Source organism: Calidris pugnax, unplaced genomic scaffold (genome assembly GCF_001431845.1).
Source record: "Calidris pugnax isolate Ruff unplaced genomic scaffold, ASM143184v1 scaffold152, whole genome shotgun sequence".
Lineage (NCBI taxonomy): Eukaryota > Metazoa > Chordata > Aves > Charadriiformes > Scolopacidae > Calidris > Calidris pugnax.
In genome coordinates, this window is record NW_015090881.1 from 590308 (window position 1) to 616396 (window position 26089).

The window sequence follows — 26089 nt, forward strand, 5'->3', positions numbered from 1 at the left end:
TAGGGAGCACATGAGATGATTTTCCAACCCCATGGGTCAGACCTTGCCCAAAGAGCAGGACAAGGGCATTTCATTTAATGTGCCTGTGGAAGAACTTGAGAGATGGGAGCCTGGCCAGGACATCTGCCTGCCTGGGTTTTAAGGAAGCCAAGACTTGGAGTGTAAACGTGCAAGCAGAGGAGAGAGCAGGACCCAGGTCTCTATCTGCTGTGCAAAGGCAGTTCTGACCTCTCTGTCCTGTTCCCTCCTCTTCGGTGCACTTAGATCTTCAATAACTTCATTTAATAGCCTCTGGAGCAGCAACATTTTCTTCTGGGTACAGGAGAAAAATGGTCTGGAAATCCTCAATCCTTGGTCATGTTACGGATGCTCTGCTGTGAAAGACTGGGCTTCCCAAATAAGCAGGGAGATGATAGAATTTTTACTTGGCTGGTTAGAGCCTATTACACTCCACTTCGAAGCACCTCATCATGTAGGGAATTGGTGGGATTTCGGCACCACAAAACCAACCTGGTTGGTGCAATCCACCTTCACAGTTCAAGGCACCTGATATAATGTTGAGACAAACTCGAGTCTTCTGGATCTTGGGAAAAACTGAGGAGCCAAAATTTCCACTCTCTCTAGGATTGAGGCGCACCTCTCAGGTATGATCCTAACTCCAGAGCCATCTTCTGATTTGGTGTTCATGCCTGACCTCTCGGGGGCCTCACTGGGACAAAATCTGTCTCTCCAAGCCCTGCAGGAATCTGGTCTGCTGCAAGAGGTTCTGTATTCAGGAGCCACATCTGTACATGCAAGCGCTGACCAAGGGGTGCCCAGCCACGCACTCTGGGAGAAACATCTTCTGCCAAAGGCTGGAGCACAATCTGGAGAGGCAAAAGATGGGGGTTTAATCCTCTTGGGAAGAGGGAGGTGTGGTGCTCCTGTCCCATACCATGGGTGAGTTTGCTGGTCACTTGTGCTGCTGTAACAGGAGTGTTTCTCCTCTTGCCCTGCTCCTCCAGCTGCTTGGGTGCAGACTGGTCCATGGGAGGATGCTAGAGCTCCTCTGGAGCTGGACTTCCTCAGCATGGTGAAGGAGCTTCAAGCAGCTTTTCTCACAGCCACTGTAAGCAACAGGTTGCAGTAAAAAGGAAGGTGTCAAGGCAGTGGCCTTATTTTTGACACCAGCTGGTTTTGAAGCATTTGATTTCTCTGGTAGCTTTCAGTTGACTGAGGTGGAGGAAGTTAATTACAGAAGTGTGGCACAGAAATCCGAGGCTCGCGGGAACACCATGGAAAAAAAAAAAAAAAACAAAACAGAACATATGAAAGACATGGTTTAATCAGAGAGGACTGAAAGGAAGCAAAGTCTCAGAAGAGGTAGTGACTGATGTGTGGCTGCAGAACAGGCAACTGAGAGAGAGACAGAGGCCATGAGAGAGGGCTGGTGGCAGAGCTAACTCCAGGCAGTGCAATTAGAATTCACCAGGCAGCAGAAGTCACCCTGTCCAGAGTGACAACTTTGAAGGGTGAGGAGCACGTAGCTTCATAGACACGGTTAAAAACAGTTGACACCAGCGGAGTGACCCACGGCAGAGATGAGAGCAGGCCTGAAATCAGGAATGATGCCAGCCCAGCACCTGGATGGTCACAGCTCACGCTGTGAGGAGGGTGAAAGCTGAGTGCCATGCTGACCAGGGAGAGGCAGCCAGTGCAGGAGCTTGCAAGCACCTGCAGATGCACAGGAAGGATAATGAAGAAGGGGATCATGCTATTAGCTCAGATGATTTCTTCACAGGAGCAAAGCCAAGGCAGTGATGAAAAGGCTTCTCCCTGTTACATGTGGACATCACCTGAGTGTGCCTCTAACCAGATAAGAACCTATTTCTGCTAACGTCATCACCCAGTCAAGTGTCCCAAGACCTGAGTGCTGTGACTGGAGAACCAAAGGAGTGGAAGGTGTTAGGGCATGTCCTCCTGCGTGGCCAGATGAACGGAACAAAGGTCATGGAGGCTACTGCAAAGCTTTCAGAGCAAGATTGGGCATGGCACAGTCAGGACAAGTGCAACTGTCAGCAGAGCTGCCTTCAAAGGGACCCTGGTGCCTAAATCTTGTCTTGAGGCACATTGAGACCCCAGCCACGCTGCCATGAAGGTGAATGACTAGCTTGTTGAGAAGTATTTCTAAAGATAAATTGGAAAGAAAATGTGGTCCTAGGGATGGTGATTTGGTGGGCTGCCATGCCCAAGCAGGAGACGGTGTCCTGCCTCCCAGGCTTACCAAAGCCCTGGATGGTCTCTTGAAAATGCCAGGCATCCCACGAGACCTCAGACAACACCTCAGACCTCAGACAACAGAGCCTCTGTGGGGGCTGCCAGCAGTGTACAATGTCCTCTGGATGGGGTACTGGTGAGGAGAACAACCCATGGGGAAGCTGGGGTGGTTAAAAAAGTTCCTCTTGGGGCTCTTTTTACTTTGCTTTATGGAGAAAGTGTTTCCAAAGACAGAATGGGAAAACCCGCATATATTTAAAAATTAGAGACAGCTTGCTGTCAGGGTAAGCAAGAGGAAGATGACAGTTGGGTGGCTGTCCTGCCGTTTCCTGTGCACTTGTCTCAGGCCCTGTAATATCTGGGGTTTGATGAAGCTCCCTTCTGAAGCCACTGGACTTCAGTTTAGCCCAAATTACCCAAAACAGAGGACAAATAAATGCCATCCCTGCTGGGGGCTAGGTAAATCTCATGATATTTGAAAATCATGGGGAAAAGTGGGGATGGGGAAAAGTGAGGCCAGAATCTGACAACATGACCTCTTGCTCCTGACGTTCCTGCTGATACCATCAGTCTGCAGATGAGCAGGCAACAGCGTGAGATGTTGTGGGAAAGCCCTTGAAGACTATCCAGGGTCAAAGCTGAGATCTAAACCAAGACCTGTGAGATGACACAGCAGCATCGTGGCTGGTCTAGCTGTAAAGAGCCTGTGGGTTGGCAGCCAGAGCCATCCGGTGATGCTGTCTGCTGCCAGCCTTGGCTTCTCTAAAGCACAGCAACCACTTTTAAATGTTCTTTGCTCTTCTGTGCAGCTTGGACTTGCTTGCCCTGACCTTCGGGAGCAGCAAACAGCCTCCTGCTGACCCTGAGTGAGTGAGGCTCTGGCTTCTCCTCTGCCTCCGGCTGCAGCAATGGCAGAGTCACACGTGGTCCTTCCTGAAGCGATGCCCCAGCTCCCAGCCAAAGACTGGGTTTTGTCTTCATCTGATTCCCAGATCTGAGTCCCTCTCTTGGTGTGAAACAGGAAGTATGCCCTCCCTGACCCTTTGCCACCTACCCTTGAGACATAGATTATATTCCTGACAATTTAAAGTGAATCTGTTAATTAGTTCCTGAGACACTGTTAATTAAATACACCCTCTTTACAAAATTTCAATTTGTTTGTTCATCTTCTGCTGTCCTTTGAACTAACGAAGGGCTTTTCACTGACCCCTCACACCCCACAGGGAGTTAAATCTCAGTGAAGAGGTGGATGTTTGAAGAAATTAGGCTGCAATTCTACAAGGTTATCCAAGGTAACCAAGTTATTTATAACTTTGTATAATAGCCAGGGCTGGGTGAGTAGCTCCAGTTCTTCCTAAATATTCCTACATCCAACATCCCATATGAAGGAACACGGCTCCTGAGCAGGAGGCAAGCTCCAAACTGTGTATGCAGAGACCTATGCTGGGTAATAAATAGTCCCAGCTGGTGGCATGGGCACCAGTATGGCTGGACTTCATCACCAGAAAGAGCAAATATTAAATCTGAAAATGCAGCTGGGGATCCTGGGGTGTGCAACCTAAGGTGGAGGAGAAGGCCTTGGCTTTGGACTGTCCTTCGCTGTTGACAGCTTCACCTTTGCGAGCTGGTGGCCTGTTCCCAAATTCCTAAGGCGATAACAGACAAAGGCAGAGCCCAGCTCTGTGAAAGCACAGCCTGGGCAAGTGGGGCCCAGGTGCTGCTGGCAGGGAGCCGATGGCATCTCGTGCCCGATGGTGCCCCTCTCTGCAAAGGGGCAACCCTGGCTGAGTTCTGAAGCGGCTGCGGGTGTTCCCATTTGTTTCACTATTGTTCCCCGATCACTCACCCCATTTCAAATAGAGCTTTGTTTGGTTATTTTTGCAGCGTCAAAATTAATTTTGGAGAGTGTCTCATTGTAAGCTTTCAAAAGGATTACGCCTGTGTCTGCCCAGCTCTATAATTAAGTCTCTTTGAGATTTCCACTTCCAGCAGAAACAAAGCTCTTGAAATAAAGCCAGCCATTTAGGCAGCTACCAGTGCATTTTTTTGGCAGTGCAAAGTGTGCCTGAAGTGGGGCTGGAGGTCTTTTCTGCCTGTCTTGTGGCCATGTCACCATTACTGGGTGTGTGGGGCCAAGCAGAGACATTTTGCTTGGGATGGCAGAGGCTGGGGATGCTGGAGGGTGTTAATACTTGCTGTAATTCACTTCCAATTACAATACTCGTAATTCACTGCAGAACTTCGGAAGTGGCTGGTGTGGCTTGTTCTGCTTTGCTTCCTATCTCACCACCAGTGTCCAGACACAGACTTCACTCTGGTCTGGGCACCCCAAGAAGAAACAAGCATAGAAATGCCCCCTTTAATTCTATGGAGAATTGTGTCTCATAACACAATTAATTGAATTTTTTGGGTGCCTTGGCTAGCACTTGGCTCATTGCTGCTGGAGAAGCCTTGGTGGTGCAGGCAGGGAAAAGACAAAGCTGGTATCAGGGAGCAAAGCGGTGACCGGCTGTGCAGACAGAGGAGGTGGCAGTGGGTGGCAGGGGATGGGGACTGAGGTGCCACCACCATCTGGCAGACACAAAGCAGCTCATCTGTCCGTGCGGGATAAAGCCCCGTCGACAGAAGGGAACAAGCCATGCACAAGAAAGGAAAGAGCAAGGACAGAGGGCAGCGAAGAAAAAGGTGTGGAATAAATCGGGAGGAAAGAAGGCCAAGCTGGGTTCAAGAAATGCAAGGGATGCCCCAGAGCTGGGCAATGCCAGGGTCCCATGTGGCAGAGGGGCAGAGAACTGTGCTGCACATTCAGCTGCCCTGCAGGGACCCTGTGTTTTCCTGAAGTCTAAGTGTTTCAAACCACCTGCTTAGCCCACGGAGCCATTCACCCCAGCAGTATCAGAGCTGCTGCTCTTTGGAGACAGGGATTAAATACACACAGCACTGCCCAGGCTGGTGGCAGCCACTGTTTTATTAGCTCTAGCTAATTTTTGGTTTTTTGTACCAGCCTTTCCCAAGAGAGCACTGGGGCTGCCCCTGTGTCGCTCTCCTTACTGAACGCATGTGTGCTGGATGAGGAGAGGGGACTCCAGCCCGGCCTCTCCTTACTGAACGTGTGCTGGATGAGGAGAGGGGACTCCAGCCCGGCCGGTCCACTGCTTTCCCCTGTGGCTACTGACTCTCACAATACCATGGGCAGCCCTCTGTTATTTTCAGATACCTTCAAGCCCCGGCTCCTGGAGGCACATGATTATAATAGCAAAGCCTTTGGCCTCTGTGATCGTGCAGAAGAGAGCCACGTGCATGCCAAGGTTAGAAAGTGGGAGGCGAAGGAGAGATATTGAGGGCAGTGAGATATATTTGTGGCTCTCGTGCCATTTTAGTGCCTGATTCATGGGTTTTGTCTCCTGATGTGTCTTTGAAGTGCTTGGGCTTGACTGCATTGCATCTCTGCATCTTCAGCCAGCAAAGCATCATTGATGGGGTGTCTGCAGAGAAATCCAGAGGCTGTCACAGCCTTGTCCTGGTGTCAAAGCGGTGAGTGTGGGTTGGAACTTTGCAAGTGTTCAGCTGGCCATGCCAGCACTGCGGGCATGCTTGAGACCCTCTGCAGAGCACCCTAAAGCCCGCTATGGACCCTGTGCAGCCCCAGTCCTACAGCGTGCTCATGCTCTAGCACTACCTGCTGTGATGGCTTACCTCCAATGCTCCCCATCGCAATGTCCCGATTTGGGAAGCTGAGGAATTGGGCCCTTGAGGTCTTTACAGCACCAGATGCAGAGGGGGGCAGTACCCAGACCTCCCTTCAGACACAGATGCATTTTTCTCTGTGCTTGGAGATGCCTGAGGACAGCCAGGACTTAGTGCCATATCTGTTTCAAAGGGGAAGCATGTCCCTCACCATTTCTCAGGATAAGGGCTGTGTTCTTTCTGGCCTTATGGGCCACGTTTCCAGCCTGGGCCTGGGGGTCTTGTGGTGATTTCACTTTAGCTAAACTTCTTCTGACTGCTCATCTCCTCTTCTGCTCAAGACCAGGCTGTCCCATCCAGGCATATCTCCTTTTGGGCAGTATGGATGCAGTGGGGTTTGGGGATGTGAATACCCAAAAACTGTTCCCTGGGAGGCCTCTGCTTTGCATCTCTATACAGCCCTGTCCCTAACAGCTTCCCAGCAACTGTGCACCCACCTGAGGGAGCAGAGACTTAGTTCCACTTCAGCAAGACAGAAAATAGGCAAGAAGGCAAGCACAAGCCCAGCGCTCTTGGATAAAAGAGCATTAATGCCGTTAATATCCAGCAATCAGAATTTCTTAGAGAGAGAACAGTTCTTCATCCCCTTCCCTCCTGCTCATCCCCTGCTTGTTTAATGAAAATCAGAGACAGCCATTAAAGAGCTGCTTAGCATTTCAATACGTTTAATATCCTCACTGATAAGGGAACGATGGATATTACCAAAAGGCCTTTCTTAAACTCTCCCCTTCTGCAGCCGTTAGTCCTGGCTCGTGTTTGTCTCAATTCCGATTCCAAACCGTCTCCTTCAACAAGGAAAAATTATGATAAGATTATTTTTTTTAATATAAAGGATATTAATACACAGCATTTCTGATAAGGACAAGGAAGAAAGGCATGCCAGGCCTCCCAGCCTTGACCTGAATTAATTGGGCGCTGATTGCTCAGCTGGCCAAGGGCCTCCCACAGTTGTGCCTCATCGTGACTGATGCCAAGGGCTGACCCTCTCTGCTGGCGTTAATGGAAGAAACTGGTGACCCTCCTGTGGTAACCAGGAGGGAAGCAGCACCCTCTGCCTGGCCACGGTGAGGGACTGGGTGGATGCTCAGCCGTGGCACCGTGTGAAAGATGCCAGCCTGAGGGGGATACAGGTGAGGCCCAAGGGTGCTTGGGCAAGCAGGGCAGGCACCGCTCTGCCTGCTCTTCAGGGCAGGCACCTTGACGAAAAAGAGCCCCAATGTGTAAGGAAAGGGAAAAGCCAGGGCATTGGAGAGGGAAAAGAGCCCAGTGCAGGCTGCCCCGGGAGGCAGGGAGGAGGCGAGACATGGTCCCTGGGATGCTCGACCTTGCTGTCAAGCAATCTGCCCCTGCCCTGACACTGCACTAGGACTTACAGTCCACTGGTGTGCCATGGGTATTGCTCCAGGTGAACCGTTATATCGATGTAGATAACTTGTCAGCATGTTTATGTAGTAGATGCCAGTTTAAAGGTCTTTCCACTTGCGTTGTTACATCAGGTACAGTGAAATTCACTGGGAATTACTGTTAACAGCTCAGGCTGGGGCACCAAATGTAAGTTTTGCCGGTGGATGGAAAATGTGGAGGGGGGATGCACCATCTGCCTGGGTCCAGCACCATTACCCCTGGGGCTTTGCTGGGGAAGCCAGAGGGGAGGAATCAGGGCTGGGGCAGGGGGAGGGAGGACCCTGAATTGTTTACTCAATCCCAGTTTTAAAAGGCCTTCAGATCTGGGGCTATTGCCTGGGCAAGAGATGGAGTGGACATTGTGTGTGGCCCTTAGTGGGGGGAAATCGCCTGGGACTCCTGTCGCCCCACCTGTGGTGGCACACAGCTTTGCCAGGAGGCTCCCAGATCTCTGCACAGTGTTATCTGTGCTTAGGACCCACTCAGCTCATCCTCCTCCTCCTCCTGCAGATGCCTTGTGAGTGGGACGGTGATGCACTTGGGATGCCCCCCTTGTGAAGTGGGACAGGGATGCACCATGCACAATGGCTTGGGAGAGGGCAGCCATGCCCCCTCCTGTCCTGGCAGTCCTCCTCCCGCAAAAGGGACATACAGCTGGGGACAGAAGGATGGATGGGTAGATGACAGTGGGTTACAAGGGTCCTGCAGCATGGCTCTACTCCCTGCCCTGAGCAGCCCCTTCTCCGCAGGGGTTGGAGGAAGTTCCCGGGTCTGCTGGTGGCCTGACACAGAGTGGCATGGGTCCTGGAGATCACAGAGTCACAGAACTGTCAGAGTTGGAAGGGACCTCTGGAGATCATCTAGTCCAACTCCCCTGCCAAAGCAGGATTGCCTAGAGCACATTACTCAGGACTGAATTCTGAGATGGTGCTGTTCCCTTAATGAATGCCACCCACGTTTCCTCCACCAGCTCTGACCCAAGACAACTGGCCCTGCAGATGCTACAGGAGAGCAGAAGTGCCTGGATCTTGCTTTCCTGACCCAGGAGGAGCAGGGACACCGGGGGCAGGCAGGGCTGTCGTACCTGCTGGCCTGGGCACAGGTTTGCTCTCAGGGCTGTGATGGGCAATCCCTGGGTGCAAAGCCAGGTGAAAAGGGCAACAACCACTCAGGTCTGAGCTGCTGAGTTAGTGAGGAGACTGTGGTCTCCCTGGTAAATGCACGATAACTTGGGATATGCTAAAAGGGGGGTATAGCCAGGCTTGGGTCCCCTCCTTCACTGATCCTCCCTGTCAGACCTGCGCTTTCCTCTCTCTGCAGCATCTATAAATATCCTCCCCATCTCCGTGACAGCCAGGTGTGGGACCACGTCTGAGGGACGTGGTGACGGCAGGAGACTCACCGAGGAGCGGAGGCAGCAGCACGCAGCGAGACGGGGGAGGCAGCCAGCGGGCAAGTGTCCTGCCTCATCCCCTCAGCCCGGGGAGAGGCAACTGGGAGCCTGGGGAGGGTGCAGCTGGGGAGAGGGGCCGGGGATCCTGGTGTGATGCCTTCTCTCTGTCTGGTTCCTGGGCTGTTAGGGGTTTCTGGGCTGCAGGACCGTGTCCTGTTGTTTCCAGACAGGAGCAGCCCAGGCTCTTTGCACATGTATTTTCATCTTGTACCGACTTGCACACTCCCGACAGTGCCCGGCCTCCAGACACACACACAGTAATTATGCACACATGGCACATCCTGAACCTAAAACCAAGTGTCCAGTGAAACCAGGATGCCTGCTCCTCCTCCCAGAGCCCTCCAGTGCTCAGAGCATGCACAGTGTTACAGTGCAGAGCTCACACTGAGCCCAGCAAACTCCCCCACCAGGACCCCACCACTGCACACAGGCACCCAGGTACCCCGTGCCCTCTCTTTCCACCAAAGCTGGCAGTATTTCTGAGAGGCTTCACATTCCCTGGGAGTGATTTGGGGCACTCTATTCTGGGGTCCACTGTGTCCTGGATCCTGCAGAGCCCCTTTACACTCTGTAATGGTCCCCCAACCACTGCAGCTTCTCTAGGATCCTGGGTCACAGCAAAGCCAAAAGAAGTAGAAAAGTACACTTCTGAAAGACCTGGAGGACCCACCTTCCTGGGACTTCTGGGGCTGGGATGGTACTGGGGAACTTGAGAGCCAATGTGGGTGTCCAGTTTGTTCTGGAGGTCTGCAGGGGTTAGAGCATCACACTGGGAGTGGGCACCACTCAGTACTACAAGGCCAAAGGTGGTGTCTTCTTCCCCAGAGGCTCATTTCCAGAGCTTGGGACTGAGAGTGTGGCAGTGTGGCTGGTGCCTGTCTGGCATGCCAGGCTCTGCTTGGGCACTGGGTGACAAGGAGTTGGGGGATCCAGCACTGAGCTGTAACAAGCCCTTTCAGCACAAGGAGGTTGCTGGGTTGCAATAGCTGGTGGAAAAGCAGCTCTCCCACCAGCTTGGTGCTATTCAGAAAACCATCAGCCCTTACTCCTTTGCTCCAAGGCCCACTGCACAGACCATTGTTTAGCTGCATCCCTGGCACCACTCAGCATCTGCCGGCTGCCTCGGGAACCTCTGGAGTCCTCCCCGAGCCACAGCCCTGTCCCCACCTGAGCCGCTCAGCAAGCCCATCCTGATACTGTTGATGACAGGATCTCTCCAGCGCTGTCTCGGAATGGACAGCTTCCCAGGCTGGCAGAGCAAAAAACCTGGAGGGACCTGAGTCTCCGGGCCGTTCCCAGGTCCTGGTGATGAGTGGTGCAGACGTGTCCCTGCAGGCACAATCCTCATCCACTCTGAATGGGGAATTGTTGCCACCACATGGTGTGAGATGGGCAGGGACCCCCTCTCACCCCAGCAGGTAGGAGCTGCTGGCAGTGCTGTGGGGTGCCCCAGAATGGGGTTCAGCATCTGCAGGGAACGGACTGGGATCCAGGGTGGGATGGAGGCTGTGCGACCCTCAGTTCCCCAGCCCTGAGCCCACTGAGCAGGTCTGGGGTGAACTTTATGCAAGGGATGGCCTGACAGTCAATGGAGATGGATGTCCATCCTCCCCATGTGCCTTTTCCTGGGGTGAGTCGCGGGGCCACAATCACACATCACTCTCCCAGCCATGAGTGCAGGGAAGAGCAGGTAACTCCGCCGCACGTGGCTTGGGAAGGAGTCAGCATCTGTGGTTACTGTGGGCAGGTATTAGTGATCGTTCAGCATTTAGATGGGGAAACATTCGTGGCCGCTGTAGGGGGTCTGTTGACAGATGCCGAGTGTTTAATGCTGAGCAAGGTACTCACCCAGCTTGGCAATTCTGGTGGCTCCAAGTGAGAAGGATGCAGAGGCTTCCTCAGCAGCGCCGTGGGGAGGATGCTGTGTGCTGCCGAGGCAGACCAGACCCCCATTGCGGGCCCTCCTTGCCCCGTGCCTGGCCTTGCCCACCCGGGACAACTGCTGCGTCCTCCCAAAGTCTGCTTTTGAAGGGGTTGGCCCTGTCTCAGGTGGCCAATGTGGCTGTAAACAGGCTGGGTGCTCTGGCTGTGTTGTCCCTTCCTCCCGGCTGCCCTCCCAGCTCAAGGGCGAGCAGAGAGTGTCTGTCTGTCCCAGGACAATGCAGGAAAGCATCAGGGGACGGGGGTGTTCTGCCTGTCTTCCCCGACCCCACACGTAGAAGGGGGGGCACACACAAGGGGTTTTCCTCTCTGTGCGCTCCGGGACTGAAGGGCAACCCCGTCCCCTTCACACCTGACCCCGGCTGCGCACGGAGCTCCCCACCGGACCGCGGCTCCAGCCGCAAGTTTGACTCTGGCAGCAGCTGGAGGGGAGCAGCGCAGGGGGATGAGGAGGGCGAGAAGCAGCGGGGGCTGCCTGACCGTCCTGAGGGAGGGAGGGAGGGAGGACGGGTGTCAGGGGGGAGCAGGAGCCCCCCGTCCGGATGCTCAGGCTGGGTACAGCGTGCGCGTGTGGCGCGGGAAGGGGGGCTCGCTGCAGAGCCCACCCAGCCCATTGGATGCGAGCGGTGACAGGCAGGCTGCTCCCTCCCCGCCGCCGCTCGCCGTGAGGATGCGAGCAATGTGCGCAAAGTGCCTGTGCATGAGCCCGTGTGCGCCGTAGCTCCGGGCGCTCGCTCGCAGAGGTGCTGGGACGACCCAGGTGGCCCTGTCCCACGGCTGCTGGCCCCGCTGGACCATGGCATGGGCACAGGGGGATCTGACATCCTCGCTCTCCATCGTCATCGCTTTGGCTGCCTGCCTCTCGGCTACCACCAGTGAAGGTAGGAACCGGGGTGGATGTGGAGCAACAGGGCGGTGTTTGGGGTACCACAGGATGCCCATGGCTCTTCAGATGTGTCCGCGTGGGCTCACTTGTTCTGCTGGGCTTAGCTTCTCCCTGATCCTGCGGGAGCGCAGCTCCAGGTCCCTGACTGCCTGACTTTGCTGATCCTGGAGCTTTTGCACCAGAGACTAAACTTCGGAGCTGGGCAGGAGGACCTGATTTCTGCAGCGTTGCCTGCCAGCTCTGCCTGGACTCGCTGCAAGGGCTCTGCTGCAGCGTGCAGGGGTGGCTGCAGAGGGGACGGGGACACAGGCACCAGCTCAGCCATGATTATCCCCACCACCAGAGCTGGCAGCAGCACGGGGCCATGCTTTCTGACTGGGTTGGTGGGCTGTGGTGGAGTGAGTGGGTGAGCACGGGAAGGATGTGGGGAGCTGGAAGGGCATTCAGGTGGGAAAACTTGTGAGGGAAAGGACTGGAAACTTCTGAAGTGGAAAGTAGGGCTGCAGCCAGGGACCCTCTCCCGACATCTCGGTGTCAGCCACATCAGGCCTGCTCCCTCCACCCGGCCACTCTGCCCTGCTGCCGGCAGCACTCATCCCCAGCCCTTGTCAGCAGCACAACCCGACCCCGGCATCTCGGGCCCCCCTTGGCTTCGGCAGCGTGGTTCCTGCTGCCTGCCACCCACCCGCTCGCCTGCTTCCATCCCCGCTGGCAGCGGATGCACGGCTGCTTCCCAGGTCTGCTGATCTTCATCACCCAGAGATCTGCCGTTCCCGCTCCCGAGCATGTCCTTGGCACCGGCAGCAGCATCCTTCCTCCCTTCTGCTATGCCTGAGAGCCACGGCCAGCACGGCGCAGCCGTCTGCAGCGAGCCCCAGTGCTGGTGTCCCTACTCGGTGGTGGCAGTGGCATCCCTCCCTTCTCCTGTCCCTGCATCCCTGCCATCCTTATGGCATGCTGGGGCCCATGGGCTGGCACTGTGATGCCTCGTGCACTCTGTGGCACCCTGCTGGGCTGGGTCCTTGTGCCTGCTGCCGTCTTCCAACACCTACCCGCACCTCCCCTCCCACCCAGCCTGTCTTCCTCACCTGCATTACCCGTTTCTAGCTATTTGCTGGTCGTGGATCTGTTTTCTGCCAGCTGTCCGCTTCCCAGCACTCCTCCTGCTCCTTTCCCCACCAGCTTTCCTGCCCCTGCAGAGGGATGCATTGGGCTCTCACTGCCGGGATGGGGCTCTGTGGGTGCAGGATGGGACCCTGACACCCCCAGCCCTTGCTCACCCTCTGCTCCCCGGTGCAGCAGCTGCTCTGTGCCCCAGCCCTGGGCAGAGAGCAGTGCAGGGTGCTGCCCATGCTGCCCTGGCTCTGAACGGGGCTCACCCTGGGCATGAACAAGCGAGGCTGTGGCCTCTGCTTTCCTCTGCAGAGGAGATCACTGGCTGCTGGGGTGGGTTTTATGGCGTCTGTATGGACGGCCAGGCCCTGGACTGCTGTCTGCCTGTCCCCAGCTGGGAAAGACCTGGGTTTCCTGCAAGACCTTTTGGAAAGAAAAGTTAGTCTCAATAACAGCCTTGGTCAGGGAGACACATGAGGCTGGGGATAAGCTGGGCTCTGGGGAAGACCAAGATAGCTGTGTCTGGGTTAGACCAGGCAGGAAGTGCTGGGTGGCATCAGGACAAATTGTGGCAATCCAGAGAAAGCTGCTGGTGCTCGGTCCACCTCCCCCAGGGATGCTGGTACCCCCACGGGTGCTGGGGCACTGCTCTGGGGTTTCACGGGGCAGCTCGGTGCCAGCCAGACCCCGCAGGATGGGCGGTGGAACTGGGGATATGGCTCCTGCTGGCACCCAGTGCCTTGGGGGGATCGGGTGGGCTGGAGGCAGCCCCCGTGCCGGGGCGGTTGCGGCGCCGGCGTTTGAGCGCCCTGCCATGGGAATGGGACCAGATCCCACAAAGTACGGCACAGCCCCGGTGTCTCCCACCCTCTGGCTGTGCGGGGCTCTGCTGCCCCGTTTCCACAGCGCGTGGGACGCGTGGGCACGGTGTGAGGGTGTAGCCGTGGGGCACAAAGGTGACCGTGACCTCTGCCTGCTGCCACGGCCAGGCTCCGCTTCTTGCCCTGCATCCCCGGCCGTGCCACCCAGCAAACCCAGTGTTCATTTACGTGATGCAGGGTAGAAAATTACAGCTGCAAAGCGAATTTAAGGCCAGTACGCGCTGCACTGCGTGCGCATATTGGGAGGCAATTGGTATATAAAGACATGTATTAACCTGGATACAAGCTTAAGTCTTTCTTCCCCTACTAATAGCTCCCAGTGCCTTTCTCCTTCCTGAAAAATTTGTTCCAAGAAGTTTTGAGCTTATATTTTCTTTATTCCTTTCAGTCTTGCGTGCAGTGGGTGCCTTGGAAATGGGAGAAAAAGGGAATCGCCATTCCATGCGATATCCCCACGTTTCAGCGTGACAGCCGTTGCAAAAGCCAAAAGTCAGATTTTTTCTATATGGGTGAAAATTTGAAGGATGGGGAAAATTTTCATTTGGAACACTGGAATAATTTTGTCTGAAATTGTTAAATTGCTTTAACACAGGGAGGCAGAAAAGTTATTTTCAATTATATGAAGATAGTGTGATAGACTAAAATATTTACACTATTACACACTGAGTTGCGTAGGCAAAAATATTAAAACAGATATTTTATATGACACCACGAATGGAAGTTAAATGATAAAATATGAAATACCTTTGTTGTATTGAAAGAAAATAGATGAGCAGAAATTACCACATTTGGGGCCTGGGCAAGGGGGTGACAAAATTGTATTTTCTGCCAGAAAATGGCACTTCAAATGGCGCTGCTGTGGTCTGCTCCCTCCCAGGTGATGCTCAGCTCTGCCCTCCGTCCGTGAGGCAGGCGACCCTCCTCCCCATCACAGCACAGACCCCATGGCCTGCGGGTGAGCTTGGGTGGTACCTTGGTGGGGAAGGGGGACCCGGGGACATCTTCCCCAGCATTTCAGGGCATGTAGGGATGGCAGAGGCAAACGGGGGGTGACGGGGACGGGCTGATGTGCGGGGACCGTACCGGTGAGGACGCAGAGCGGATGACACAGGGATGCTCGCCTTTCCCCGCACCACGGGCTCAGTGATGGAGACGTTTTGTTCCTTCCTGCAACAGGGACGGGGCGCGGGAGAGCAGCGGGGTCCTTGGGAAAGCCCAGCATCTCACTGCGCTGCCGGAATGAGGGCCAGAGGAAAGGTTTGTGGCCATCTCCCCTGCTAATCTCTCGATTGTAATCTCATTAATTGCCCCTCTGCTCAAACAGAAAAAGAGGTAAAAACTCATCTGCGCATCTATTCAGAACTACTTGTCTACCCCTTCTGCAGCAATGCCGAAGTCGGGGCTGCGGGAGAAGCCAGGCTCTGAAAGGGAGAGGAAATAGCTTTTTCAGTTGTAAAAAGGCTGTGAGAATGCTGTGTTGCTCTGTAAGAATAGGAAACGAGATTTTAGGTATACAGACTTTTGGTGATGGGGGGATGGTGAAGCGTTAGTTTAAAACAGGGAGTTGATTTGGGCTGTGTTTGCAAAAAAAAAAAAAAAAATCATTTTTGGGGTGTGCAATTTTTTGATTGCTCCCAAAATGCTGCAAATATTTGTGTGATTTGAGGTAGGTTCATGGGGATGTGTTTCTGGTCTCATCTTCATTTCCATCCTTCTTGTACTAATAGCTTATAAAAATCCTGGAAAATCAAACCCCGAAATTTGCGAAAGAATAACACAACGGCACACAAAATGCACCTACTCTGTGAGACTTTTTTTTCCTTCTCCTTGAATTCTTGTTTCCTGAAATCACAAGGGTTTTATTTACAGTGAAAATAAATGGGGACCCATTTTGGTGACAATGGAAATAGGTCTGACGAATCCAAATTTAAGTACAACTGAAAACCCAGTCAATTACTACAGGGATGAAAGAATTATTTATTTTTTCGATTGTTGAGAAATACTTAGAAAAATATTTTACCCAAAAGTAAAAGAAAAACCAACAAACCAAAACAACGAACCCCAGCCTCAAAAGATCCCCTGCCAGGGAGGGAGGGAGAGTGGCGGGTCCCAGGCATCCCGCTGGGATCGGCGCGAGTGGGTCCCGGTGGGGAAGAGTCCGGGGAGCCCCGGTTTCACCCCGACATCCTGACACCTCCGCTCTTTGTTTCGGTCGGGTCCTGCGTTCTGTATGTCCCCGCTCGCCTCGCTGGCAGCCTTCGGTGCTGCCTTTATCTCCGGGGTAAGTCCATTCATATGATAACTCTATTCATACCCTGACAGTTTTTGATAGTTCATTCTCCCAACCCCAGCATATTTGCATGACCAACACTCAAAATTATTATTCTGTCACAGAGAAACGATTAACCCCTTCGGCCCTGGTAGTTCAAAAGTGAGCGGCAGGATCACGGAGTTATATTTCCTTCAAAAACAGATAAAAAAAACCCCATGTAGATATGTCGTACTTAGGGTCATAAATAGCCACATGAAGGATGTAACTCCTTTATGAATCAGGTCCAGACACACCAATAAAATGTGATGAGCTGTGTTTGGCCCAAAGGTACCATCCAGAATGCTATTCAACGTTTATCTGAAGACATCAGCAAAGGCAGACCCATCTCTGCCTTTAATAATTTGTTCCAATGGCTCATCAGCCGCAGCCTTAAAAAATTGGACCCCTCTTTTCCCTGATACATATTTGCCTGGCTTCACCTTCCAGCCATTTGCTCTTGTTAGGCTTTTCTTGCTAGACTAAAAAGCCCGTATTTTTCTGCCTTGAAAGTACGCTGAGTGCAGCCGGCTGTCTTGTACACATCATGGGCACAAGCAGATTGGGCTCTGCAGGTTCCCTTCTCTCATATTTATTTTTTTTTTTCTCCAACCCATGGAGGACTACAGTCTTCTTCTCTAGTTTCTTGTATTTAAAATGCCTTAACCATGTAAGCAAGTGGCAACAGCACTGGTTGCAGCTGGATAGACCCGCTCCATCCCAGCATCACGGGCGCGCACAAGTCACTGGATCCTTTCTTGGATGCAATACCTTTTGTGTTAGGAAATTCTTCCATACATTTTTAAGGACCTATAATATTTCATTACCAGTAGCATGATATATTCCGCCTGTCCCTTCAAATGTTTTTAGTATTGGTATTTTTGTCTGTGAAAATGTTCCAGTTTAGAAAGCTATTTTTAAGAGAGCAAAGAAATCGCCTTTAAAAGAAATTAACTTCCTTTAAAAATGTCACTGGGGTACAAACAGCTAAGCATGGTTTAGGGTGGCCAACTGGTGTGAGAGCAAAAGATATCCTCAGAGAAATTTGAGAAAAATCATCCGACAGCCTGAAAAACTGCCATCCAAAGCCCCTTCAGATAATCCAGATAAGTGAGCACATTTATGAAAACCCACATTTCCCTAGTGAATCCTCCGGAGAGGATAAAACTCAAATCTTTGCCAGGACTGCTGGGATGCAGGAGACAGTGGGAAGAGCAGGGTGTCTCTTTTGGGGTGCCGTGGGGTTTATCCTGCTGATGGACCCACGGACTCTGCTACAGACACAGGTTTCCAGCACCAGGGCCACCTGAGTCTGCTGTGGGTGGCATCGAAAGAGGCTGGAAGTGATACTGGGGAGTCCCAATTTTGGGTAAGAAACCTGTAAAATCCCAGGCAGGTGGGAGATAACGGAGTCAGCTAGCGGTGTTCAGACAGGGTGTGGAAGTACTGAGACGCTCTGGGATTAAGAGCTGGGACAGTGTTAGGGGCTTGCTCAGCTTGAGCTTCAACTCCCAAAAAAATGCAACAGTCAGAAACCTCAGAAGCTAATGCAGAAAACACATTCATGTTTATTTTTCTATACCCAACATAAGTGAGAAAAGAGAAGAGGGAGTCAGGACTGGTGTGAAGACCAGCCCAGAGAACCCTGGAGGAGCCACCGGCAAAACCCCTCTGAAAAGAGCTCCCATTTCCCTGAGTTTCACAGGTTTCGCTTACCTCAAGCAGAAGAGGTGTATTTCGTGGTAGAAAACTCTCCTTGTCTAATTTTTAAAGACTGTTGCAATATTGCATTACTGGTGGTGTGAGATATTTAGCCTGTGCCTGAACCTGGGACTGCACCTTGGTGGCAAGCGGGAAGTCCTGGTGCTGTTCTTTGAGCTCCTGGGTTTGGGGACACTGGTTGGGGAGGCAACAAGCTGTCCTTTGGCAGTGTGTGGGTTGAACTCATCAGCTTTCGCAGGGCTTTAACCAGATGAGATGCCCAGGGGCGGCTGTGCAAAGTGCAGGCTCTTCTCTGCTGACGGATGGGTCTGTGTCCTCTTGCTGTCCCTTAGGCTGGGGACATTGTAAAGGAAAGAACTCGCGTGACTCCTAGGTGGCCCAATCCAGACCTGGGGACACCAGGTCTGCAGAGCCCTCCTCCGGTGCCACAGGGACCCTTCAGCTGTCCTCGGTGCTCCCCAGCACCTGCCCCCTCCCCAGCCGTGCCGCGGTCCTGCTCACATTGGATGTTTCCATGGAATTTCTTGCCTCCCTGACCTTTCTCCCCCCCTCCCCATCCCCAGAGCCTTCCCACCTCCTCCTCTGGTTTCTGCCGTGAATTACAATGAGCCCAGCTGCCCCTTGAGCCCTAAATAGCTCCCTCCCCACTGACACAAGCTCCTGGACCTGGGACGTGGAAATATGTGCTCACCCCTCGCCCTGAGCCCCCGGTCTGGTCCCGTGCACCCCGTCCTCAAGCCCTGGGGCAGCACGTGTGTTTTTAACGTTTCCAGTCAGTTATCCATGTCCAGCTGGCCGTGCACCATTTGCACCGAAACCTGGGGGTGCCACGGAGTGGAGATTCACACCTGCACACCGGGAGAGACGCCCTGCCCGGCAGTGGGTAGCCTGCCTCCTTTAATTTGGGTGGCCAAACAGGTTTGCCCAGTTGGCCCTGGCTGTCCCACCACACAGGAGCATCAGGAGTCTCAAGCAGAGTCGGGAACATGAGCATTTTGCATCTATATTTTCTCATCTGTATTTCTGAGAGGGGACATTTTTTTGTCGTTTGGCTTTTGATGTGTTTTTTTCTTCTTTTTTTTTTTTTTTCCTGCCCTGTAATTTCAAGGTTTTTAGCCTTGGAAATACTGTATTCAGGGTGTTTTGTTTTGTTTTGCTTCATTTTTTACATTATTTTGTGACATCTCAGTTTTACGCCCTGCCCGGCAGTGGGTAGCCTGCCTCCTTTAATTTGGGTGGCCAAACAGGTTTGCCCAGTTGGCCCTGGCTGTCCCACCACACAGGAGCATCAGGAGTCTCAAGCAGAGTCGGGAACATGAGCATTTTGCATCTATATTTTCTCATCTGTATTTCTGAGAGGGGACATTTTTTTGTCGTTTGGCTTTTGATGTGTTTTTTTCTTTTTTTTTTTTTTTTTTCCTGCCCTGTAATTTCAAGGTTTTTAGCCTTGGAAATACTGTATTCAGGGTGTTTTGTTTTGTTTTGCTTCATTTTTTACATTATTTTGTGACATCTCAGTTTTACCACAGGTTATGCTCTTGTGCGGCACATTATCTTACATGATATCATGCAGGGTCTGGAAGGATCAGGTTGATCATTTTATTTTTAAAACCTGAACAACGGCTTTTTGTTAGTACTGATTGAACAAACAATCTTTCTTCCTACATCAAAGTGTCTCCTGCTCCTGGTATACTGAAAAGGGGTGACCCTCTGGGCTGTCCTTACAGGTATTACTGCTACTGATGCATTACAAAACGATACCAAATTAAATAAGGAAAGTTCACAGCAACAATCCAGAGGTCTGAGAAGAAATCCTGAAACGGGAATTAGGGCACATCCAAAAAGCAGCATTTCTTTTTCATGACAATTGTTTGAAAATGTTTCTTTTTAATTTATTTTTCTTTTCAGCCTGATTTTGGCATTTCCAGAAATGTGGAAATCCCACCTTCCTGCTGGATTTTGTGACATCTTTTATATTTATGCACAATGCTTTTCTGTATTTCCTTCCTGGGCAGCCGGGGCAGCGGGGGCCGATGCGAGCCCCGTCCCTGCCCGGGTCGGGCAGCCCTGCGCAGGGGAGGGATGGCTGCATCGCCCGCCGCCGCCATCCGGCCCCGCATCCGTGGGGCACATCCACTGCGCGCAGCTCCTGAACGGGGGGAGCTGACCTACCCTCCAGCCTCGCTGCCTTTACCTTGAAGCCCCAGTGGTTGGCCTTGTGTGTTGGTGAATAAACGACTATTTTTCTTCCTTTAAAGATAAATACTGTCCTGGGGAGGGGGGAGCTGAAAGCGAAGCATCCCGTCCTGTCCCCTTGCAATGCTCCGAGGCTGGCAGGACACAGCTTTTTGGCTCAGTTTTGCCTCCCGATCTGGAAAGGTCGTGGCTGGCTATTCAGCACGGCCCTGGATTAAATGGTGGGGCACAAATAGCTGACCCACCCCGGCCCCACCTGCCCCTTCAAAGCCCAGCCTGAGCTTACGAGAAATGAATGTCGCTGGCTCTTGTCCCCCTCCTCTCAGGGAGCCCCTTTTCCCTACCCCGACTCTCTCCTCCTGCTGCAGATAACCCTCCCTGTGTCGTTCCCCCACCGAGTGGGGCTGGGGCTGTGGGGACAGCATGGGGTGTGCAGACCCCTGTGGGGCTGCGGGGGCTGAGACCGCTGGTCTTTGGGCAGCAGGGAGCAGGAGCACCTAACTGTGCTGATAAGAGTTTAATTACCGATGCAAAAGGCGTTGTTGCATGGGGGGGAGCCTTGCTGTGAATCTTGGGAGGCCTTTGAAGTTGTGATGGAGAGGAGCTGAAGCCCAAGGGAACAGGGCTGCTCCCACTGACCCTTCCTCCCCACGCCTCAGCTACAAAGCCCCTGCCTGGGAGGGAGACGGCAGAGTAATTAGAGTGAGGACTGCAGTGGGTTAACAATTAGCGAGGGAGCTCAGACCCCTCTTTGGTCCCCCACTGCTCTTCTAGAGGATGGGGCTCAGTGCATCCCCCACCCTACACCCCCAGGGTGGGCTGGGGGTCCACAGGCTTCCCTGGGCTGGGCAGCTGTGGCTCCTGCGGCACGTTCCTGAGCCCGGGGTGCTTGGATGTGGGACCCCACGGTGCCGATGCCTCTGGTTGTAGGGATGTTATACATCCCTGCAGGAGCTGCGGCCACCAGCACCAGCGTTGGGAAGGGTTTCTGAGCACTTATGGCTACAGATATATTGCAAGAGATATATGGACCCAGGCAAAACGCACATCCTCTGGATGCTCGTCCCTGCCACATCTTCCTCATTCAACCCAAGTAGTGTTTAGAATTTGGTAGATACGGATGTGGATATGGATACAGACATGGATACGGGTACAGATACAGATATAAGAATAAAGATGTAGGTGTAAATAACTTATAGATATACATCATATGCATATACATCATATACATATACATGGACCTAGTCTTTGATTCCTGAATAATCTGCATCTACAAGATTGCAACGTGCGCTACTCACGCAGCATTACATGATGCAACTTTACAAAGGAGCAGGCAGGTTTGCCTGGTGTGAGACTCCATCTCCGGACCCCAGTTGGCGCCGGGGAAGCGACCTGCTCGCTCCTAGGTGCTTCCATTTGAGTGGGCAATCAGGCTTAACAGTTTTTCCACCAGTGCGAGAATTTCCCCTGACACCTCCTGGTGTTTTGGCTCAATACGCCGAGTCAAGGCCGAGGCATAGAATAGGGAAAATACAAAATGGTGCTCAGGAAAACAAAATGGAGCTCACAGTTTGAGACTGATACGTGCAGACAGTCCATAACATCAAACAGAATTGCCCAGCTGTAGCAGAGAGGTCTCCCAAAATGGCACATTTTCTGAGAAATGTTTCAGCTGAAAGGGGTCCTTTGTGGCGGTCTCACTCTCCCTCCGGCATCGAGGCTGGGTCTTTCTGAGCATGGCCCCCAGAGGAGCGACGCAGCCCCGAGATCACCTGCAAGGGGCTGGGCAGGGACCGTGTCGCATGCAATGGGGTGGGTTCCCTTCGGTGTTGGTCTGTAGCCTTTCTCTGAGACGCATGATTGGGTTTTGGGACAGTATTGGTCTCCCCATACCCGAGCACAGCGTGTGATGGAGCTGCTAGATGGATGCTCACACCCGCAGATGTGTGCTATACCATGAGTGAACGCAAGAGCTCTTGGACACACAAAGCCTTTACATTTGTACAATGCCCACTGCAGTGCGGTTAATGCGTTGGACTCCCATGCGCTTGGCTGAATTACTTGCTAAAGAAAAAAGAAATAACTTATCCCTCTTCCCATAAAGAGGCACAAGCAACCTGCTCCACGGGTGTGTCGCAGGGAGTGCAAACCTGTCTGGTCTTTGTGCACCAGAGCACCCGCAAGGAGATGGCTCCTTCATCTATATGAGCCTGAGTGACAACCATACGGTCCATAGGATGGGATGGGGTGCAGAAAGCTGGTTCCAGGTCCCACACACTGCTGTGCAGACAAGCCTGGAATGTGTCCCACCACATCTGCTCCCATCTCAGCATCGTTCCCCATGGCATGGTTTTCCGACTGGACCCCAGTCCCTGCAGGCTCCTCGAGCTGTCTGGAGAGCGGTGAGAGGCAGCTGCATCCATCGCTGAGCATCTCAGCGTGGGAAAGAAGGTGCAGAGACCACGACAGGGGGGAGAGAAGGTCTGCGAAAGTGGTCCCCTCTCTGCAGCCTGCCTGCTGAGGGTCACCGGGACCGTGCTCCTGCACTGCGAGCGGGGAAACTCCTGAGCCCAGGCTCCTGCTGGGAGAATTACCCAGGGAAAATAGGCAGAAAATCTTCAGATTAACAATAACAAATAAAAATGGATTTGAGATCTCCGAGGTAATTACTCCGTGCTGAGGGCAAGGGGCCTCTTTAGCAGTGGGAGCGGTGCCGTGCAGGGAGTGGAGGGGCCTGGCCTGCTGTTGGGCCAATGGAGTCACACAAGAAACCCTGGAAATTCTTTCAAATTGTTCTGCTAACATTAATAAATGCCTCAAAAGCTCCTAATCTGCTCTGTCAGGAGCATGACGTCCGGGCGTTTCACAGCCAGCTCACGTCTCTGCTCCTCTCTCCCCCCTCTCTCCTTCCCTGCCTGGTAATAGTAAATGAAAGTGGCACCCGTTCCTCTGGCTGCTGGGACCAGCATCACGCTGAGCCCAGCCGCTGCCGAGGCTGGAGCCACTGTCCCCATATACCCTGTCCCCGCTGTGACAAGCCAGCGCCGTGCACCCAGACCACCCCCCTCCAGAGCCTGGGGAGGAGCCGAGACCTGGCGCTGCAGCAGTTGCCTTGGGGTCAGTGGTGACCAGGGGTGAGGAGAAGCAGCCAGGCATGGACGCAGCACCCAGTGTGGGCTTGACCTTACTCTGCAGCTGCAGGAGAGGGTGCTGGGGGAAGCTGGAGGGATTGGAGGTCCCGGGGGGGAGCTTGGTGCTGATGAGGGGTGAGGAGGCACAGGGTGGGCTGGTGTCGGTGCCCACAGCACTCACTCCCAAGGGTCAGGGCACCTTGTTGATACCCTCTCCTGAGCTTTCATCCCTGTGGATCTGCACTCCGGAGCTGGGGCTTGAGCTCCTCCCCCAGGTGCTGAGCAGGTCGGGGGGTTACCAGGCAGTGGCAAAGCCTTCCTCTGTGGGATGCTGCGGGACCTGGGTGTGGGGCTCGTGGGCAGCAGATGACACTTGGGGGCAGTTCACCCTGTCCATGCAGCAATGCCGTGGCATCCCACTTTCCCCTCCCTGCTGACACTGCACAGGTTTCCACGGGAAGCTCCTGAGCACATTCAAAGTCATCCTCACCTCTCCCCCCACAGAAGCTCTTCCCCTCCCCTTGCAGATTTGCCCCTGTTTCCTCATTAAGCTGGGCTCCTGGTGGTGGCAGGGCTTTTGAAGGGTTGGCTTTGATGGGCCTCCTCATGCAGCCTGTCCCCAACAGCCTGGCCTCTCCAGTGGGATGTCAGCCAGGACCATGGGGGGTCACTTTGTGCTGGAGCCGGGCACCGCGGTGCGTAATTACAGTGGCTGCTGGAGTGCAGACTTCAAAACCACTGGTACTGGGAGGGATGTGAGTGCAAAGAGCTCAGCAGAGCCTCTGGAAGAGGAGTGTCCATGCAAGGAATGAGGGTCTGGTTGCATCAGTGTTGGTCTAAGGTGGGACTGGTGGACAATGTGGTGCTTGGAGTTTGCTTCCCCAGCTCCCCCTTGCTTTGGATCCGCTCCGACCTGCTGTTTGCAGCCCCCTCTCCTCCGAAAGGATACACTGCTCTCATTCCTCTGGCCGGTACTGATAGAGCCCCACCTCAACCTTACCCCAACCAACAGCTCTGGGGAGCATGGCTTGTTGCCATCTCCTCACTCCGTGTCTTCCTCAGCTGCAGCCAGGCAGGTCCCTGGCAGCAGCCCCATGGGTTGACAGGCACAGGGGACAACTAAGTGGGTGGGGTGGTTCAGTTCATCATGCCTTGGGGATGGGGAACAAGCTTTCTAACGCAGAGTTTTGCTCCTGTGTTTTTCAGTGAACTTGCTAGACACGTCAACAATCCTGGGGGACTGGGGCTGGATGACTTATCCCTCACATGGGGTAAGTATGAGTTGTTGGCATGTGGGGGACCCCAGTGGGACAGGTCACCACAGGTCTCCATGGGCAGGGTGAGTGAACATCTCAGCCCCAGTGCTGATGGGGCAAAGAGACCTTGTCTGTTGGGAAAATGCCAGCCTGAAAGACTAGCAGTGGGATGCAGCTGGTTTGGAAACACTATTTAACTGCTCCTTTCCCCTGGTAGGGACCAGGTTGTCACCAGGTCCTGAGCTTTGAGGGAACTAAAGAATTGGGGCACCCCGGGGGCACTCATGATGAGAAGCATTTTGTTCTTTGTTCCACCAAGGGAGCGTCAGGAGGAACAGCCCGAAGTGAGTGGGAAGCTCTCAACCTCCTGCAATGAGAGAAGTTTGCTGTGGGAACTGGGCAAGGGGGCATCCCTGCGGATGATTTCTTAGGAGGATGGGATTGTAAATGCATAGCCCTGTGCTCTGGGTGGGAGGGATGTAGGGGTGGTCACCCCCAAGCGAGCCTGCCATCTCTGCTGGCAGGATCCTCTTGGCATGCTCCCTTCACTTGTGTTTCCAAGGCCAGTTTTTCCTGCCACAGCAGCTTTCTGGAAATTTTAAGTTTCAGATGGCAGCGGTGACCTGGCTGTAAGGATTTTGCTCATTCATTTAGTGAACAGAAACAATCCTATAAATACACACAGGACCAACTGCAAGGCACAGTGGGACTTGCTACATGCACAAGATGTGCAAAATCGGGGTGCCTACCTGGCTTTTGCTGCTGTGTTGATTTTTCATGTCCACTCTTTTTCATCCACTCTCTGAACTAAACCGTCCTAATCTTTTCAATTCCACCTCCTACAGAAATCTTCCCAGGCCTCTAATCATTTTCATTGATCTGTTGCTTGAGACTTTCAGTCCCTGTGCTGTTTGAGCAGCAGTGATCAGACCTGTGAATTCATAATAATAATAACAATGATCAGATTTATATCAGACATTATCATATATGTAAATATATTAAATCATTAACTGAGCTCTAATTTTAGCAGTTAGCTGCTGCAATGATGACTATCCTGGAATGTAATAGATGCAGAGGTACAAGGTCAGAGGGGACTGCAGAGCTAATGTGATGTGATCTCCTGCATAAATACAGGCCTTCAGACCTGTCAATTCACTTGCATCTCAGAAAAGCCCAGCTTTTAGAAAAAAACATCCTTGACTACAAAATTGCCAGTGGTGGTAAATCCTCCAGGTCCTGTAGTGATGTTGTTAACAGGTCACTGTTAAAATCCCATTGCTACATGGTTTTGCCTGGCTTCAGTTTCCAGCCCCTGGACCCTCCTCTGACATTGCCTGGATGAGGGAGATGTTGTCCTCTTCATGGTCATGCACAGACTTCCCTCAGTTCTGCGGATCCCTGTCCTGTTGCCCTGCTGCTGCCATCTCATCCCAGCCCTGCTGCCAAATCCTGGCATCCTGGAGGGGCTTGATGCACGTTCAGGGGATTGGGGACCATGGCTTCCTCTGCTCCCCTGGGAAGAAGGATGTTTCTAGGAGTGAAGGCTGTTTTCTCTTGTTCACTGCCACTGCTGTGCCCATTACTGCATCCTAAGCAATTCCTCCCCCTAGTCAGACCCTTCCCTGCTCACACACTGCCCATGACCCTCCTTCTGGATTCCCCACTATGAGTCCAGCTCTCCAGACACCTGTGTGATCACATCCTCAGGCCCATCGCTAGCTGTCAGACACGTAGATGGGATCCATCACATCACTAAGATGACTTGGATGAAGATTAATCCACCTGAGCTGGCTGC

General features: G+C 53.1%; 1 protein-coding gene across 2 annotated transcripts in view; it reads left to right on the forward strand.

The window, feature by feature from the left end:
• Window positions 1-11508: 11508 nt before the first annotated feature.
• The window catches only part of EPHA8 (EPH receptor A8), a 56358-nt gene continuing 41777 nt past the window's right edge, over window positions 11509-26089 (forward strand). For both annotated transcript variants that reach the window (XM_014946954.1, XM_014946956.1), the window contains exons 1-2: window positions 11509-11682; window positions 24245-24309. In XM_014946954.1, coding sequence (XP_014802440.1) covers window positions 11598-11682; window positions 24245-24309 — 150 coding nt within the window. In that variant the 5' untranslated portion in view covers window positions 11509-11597. The remainder of the gene's footprint in view (window positions 11683-24244; window positions 24310-26089) is intronic.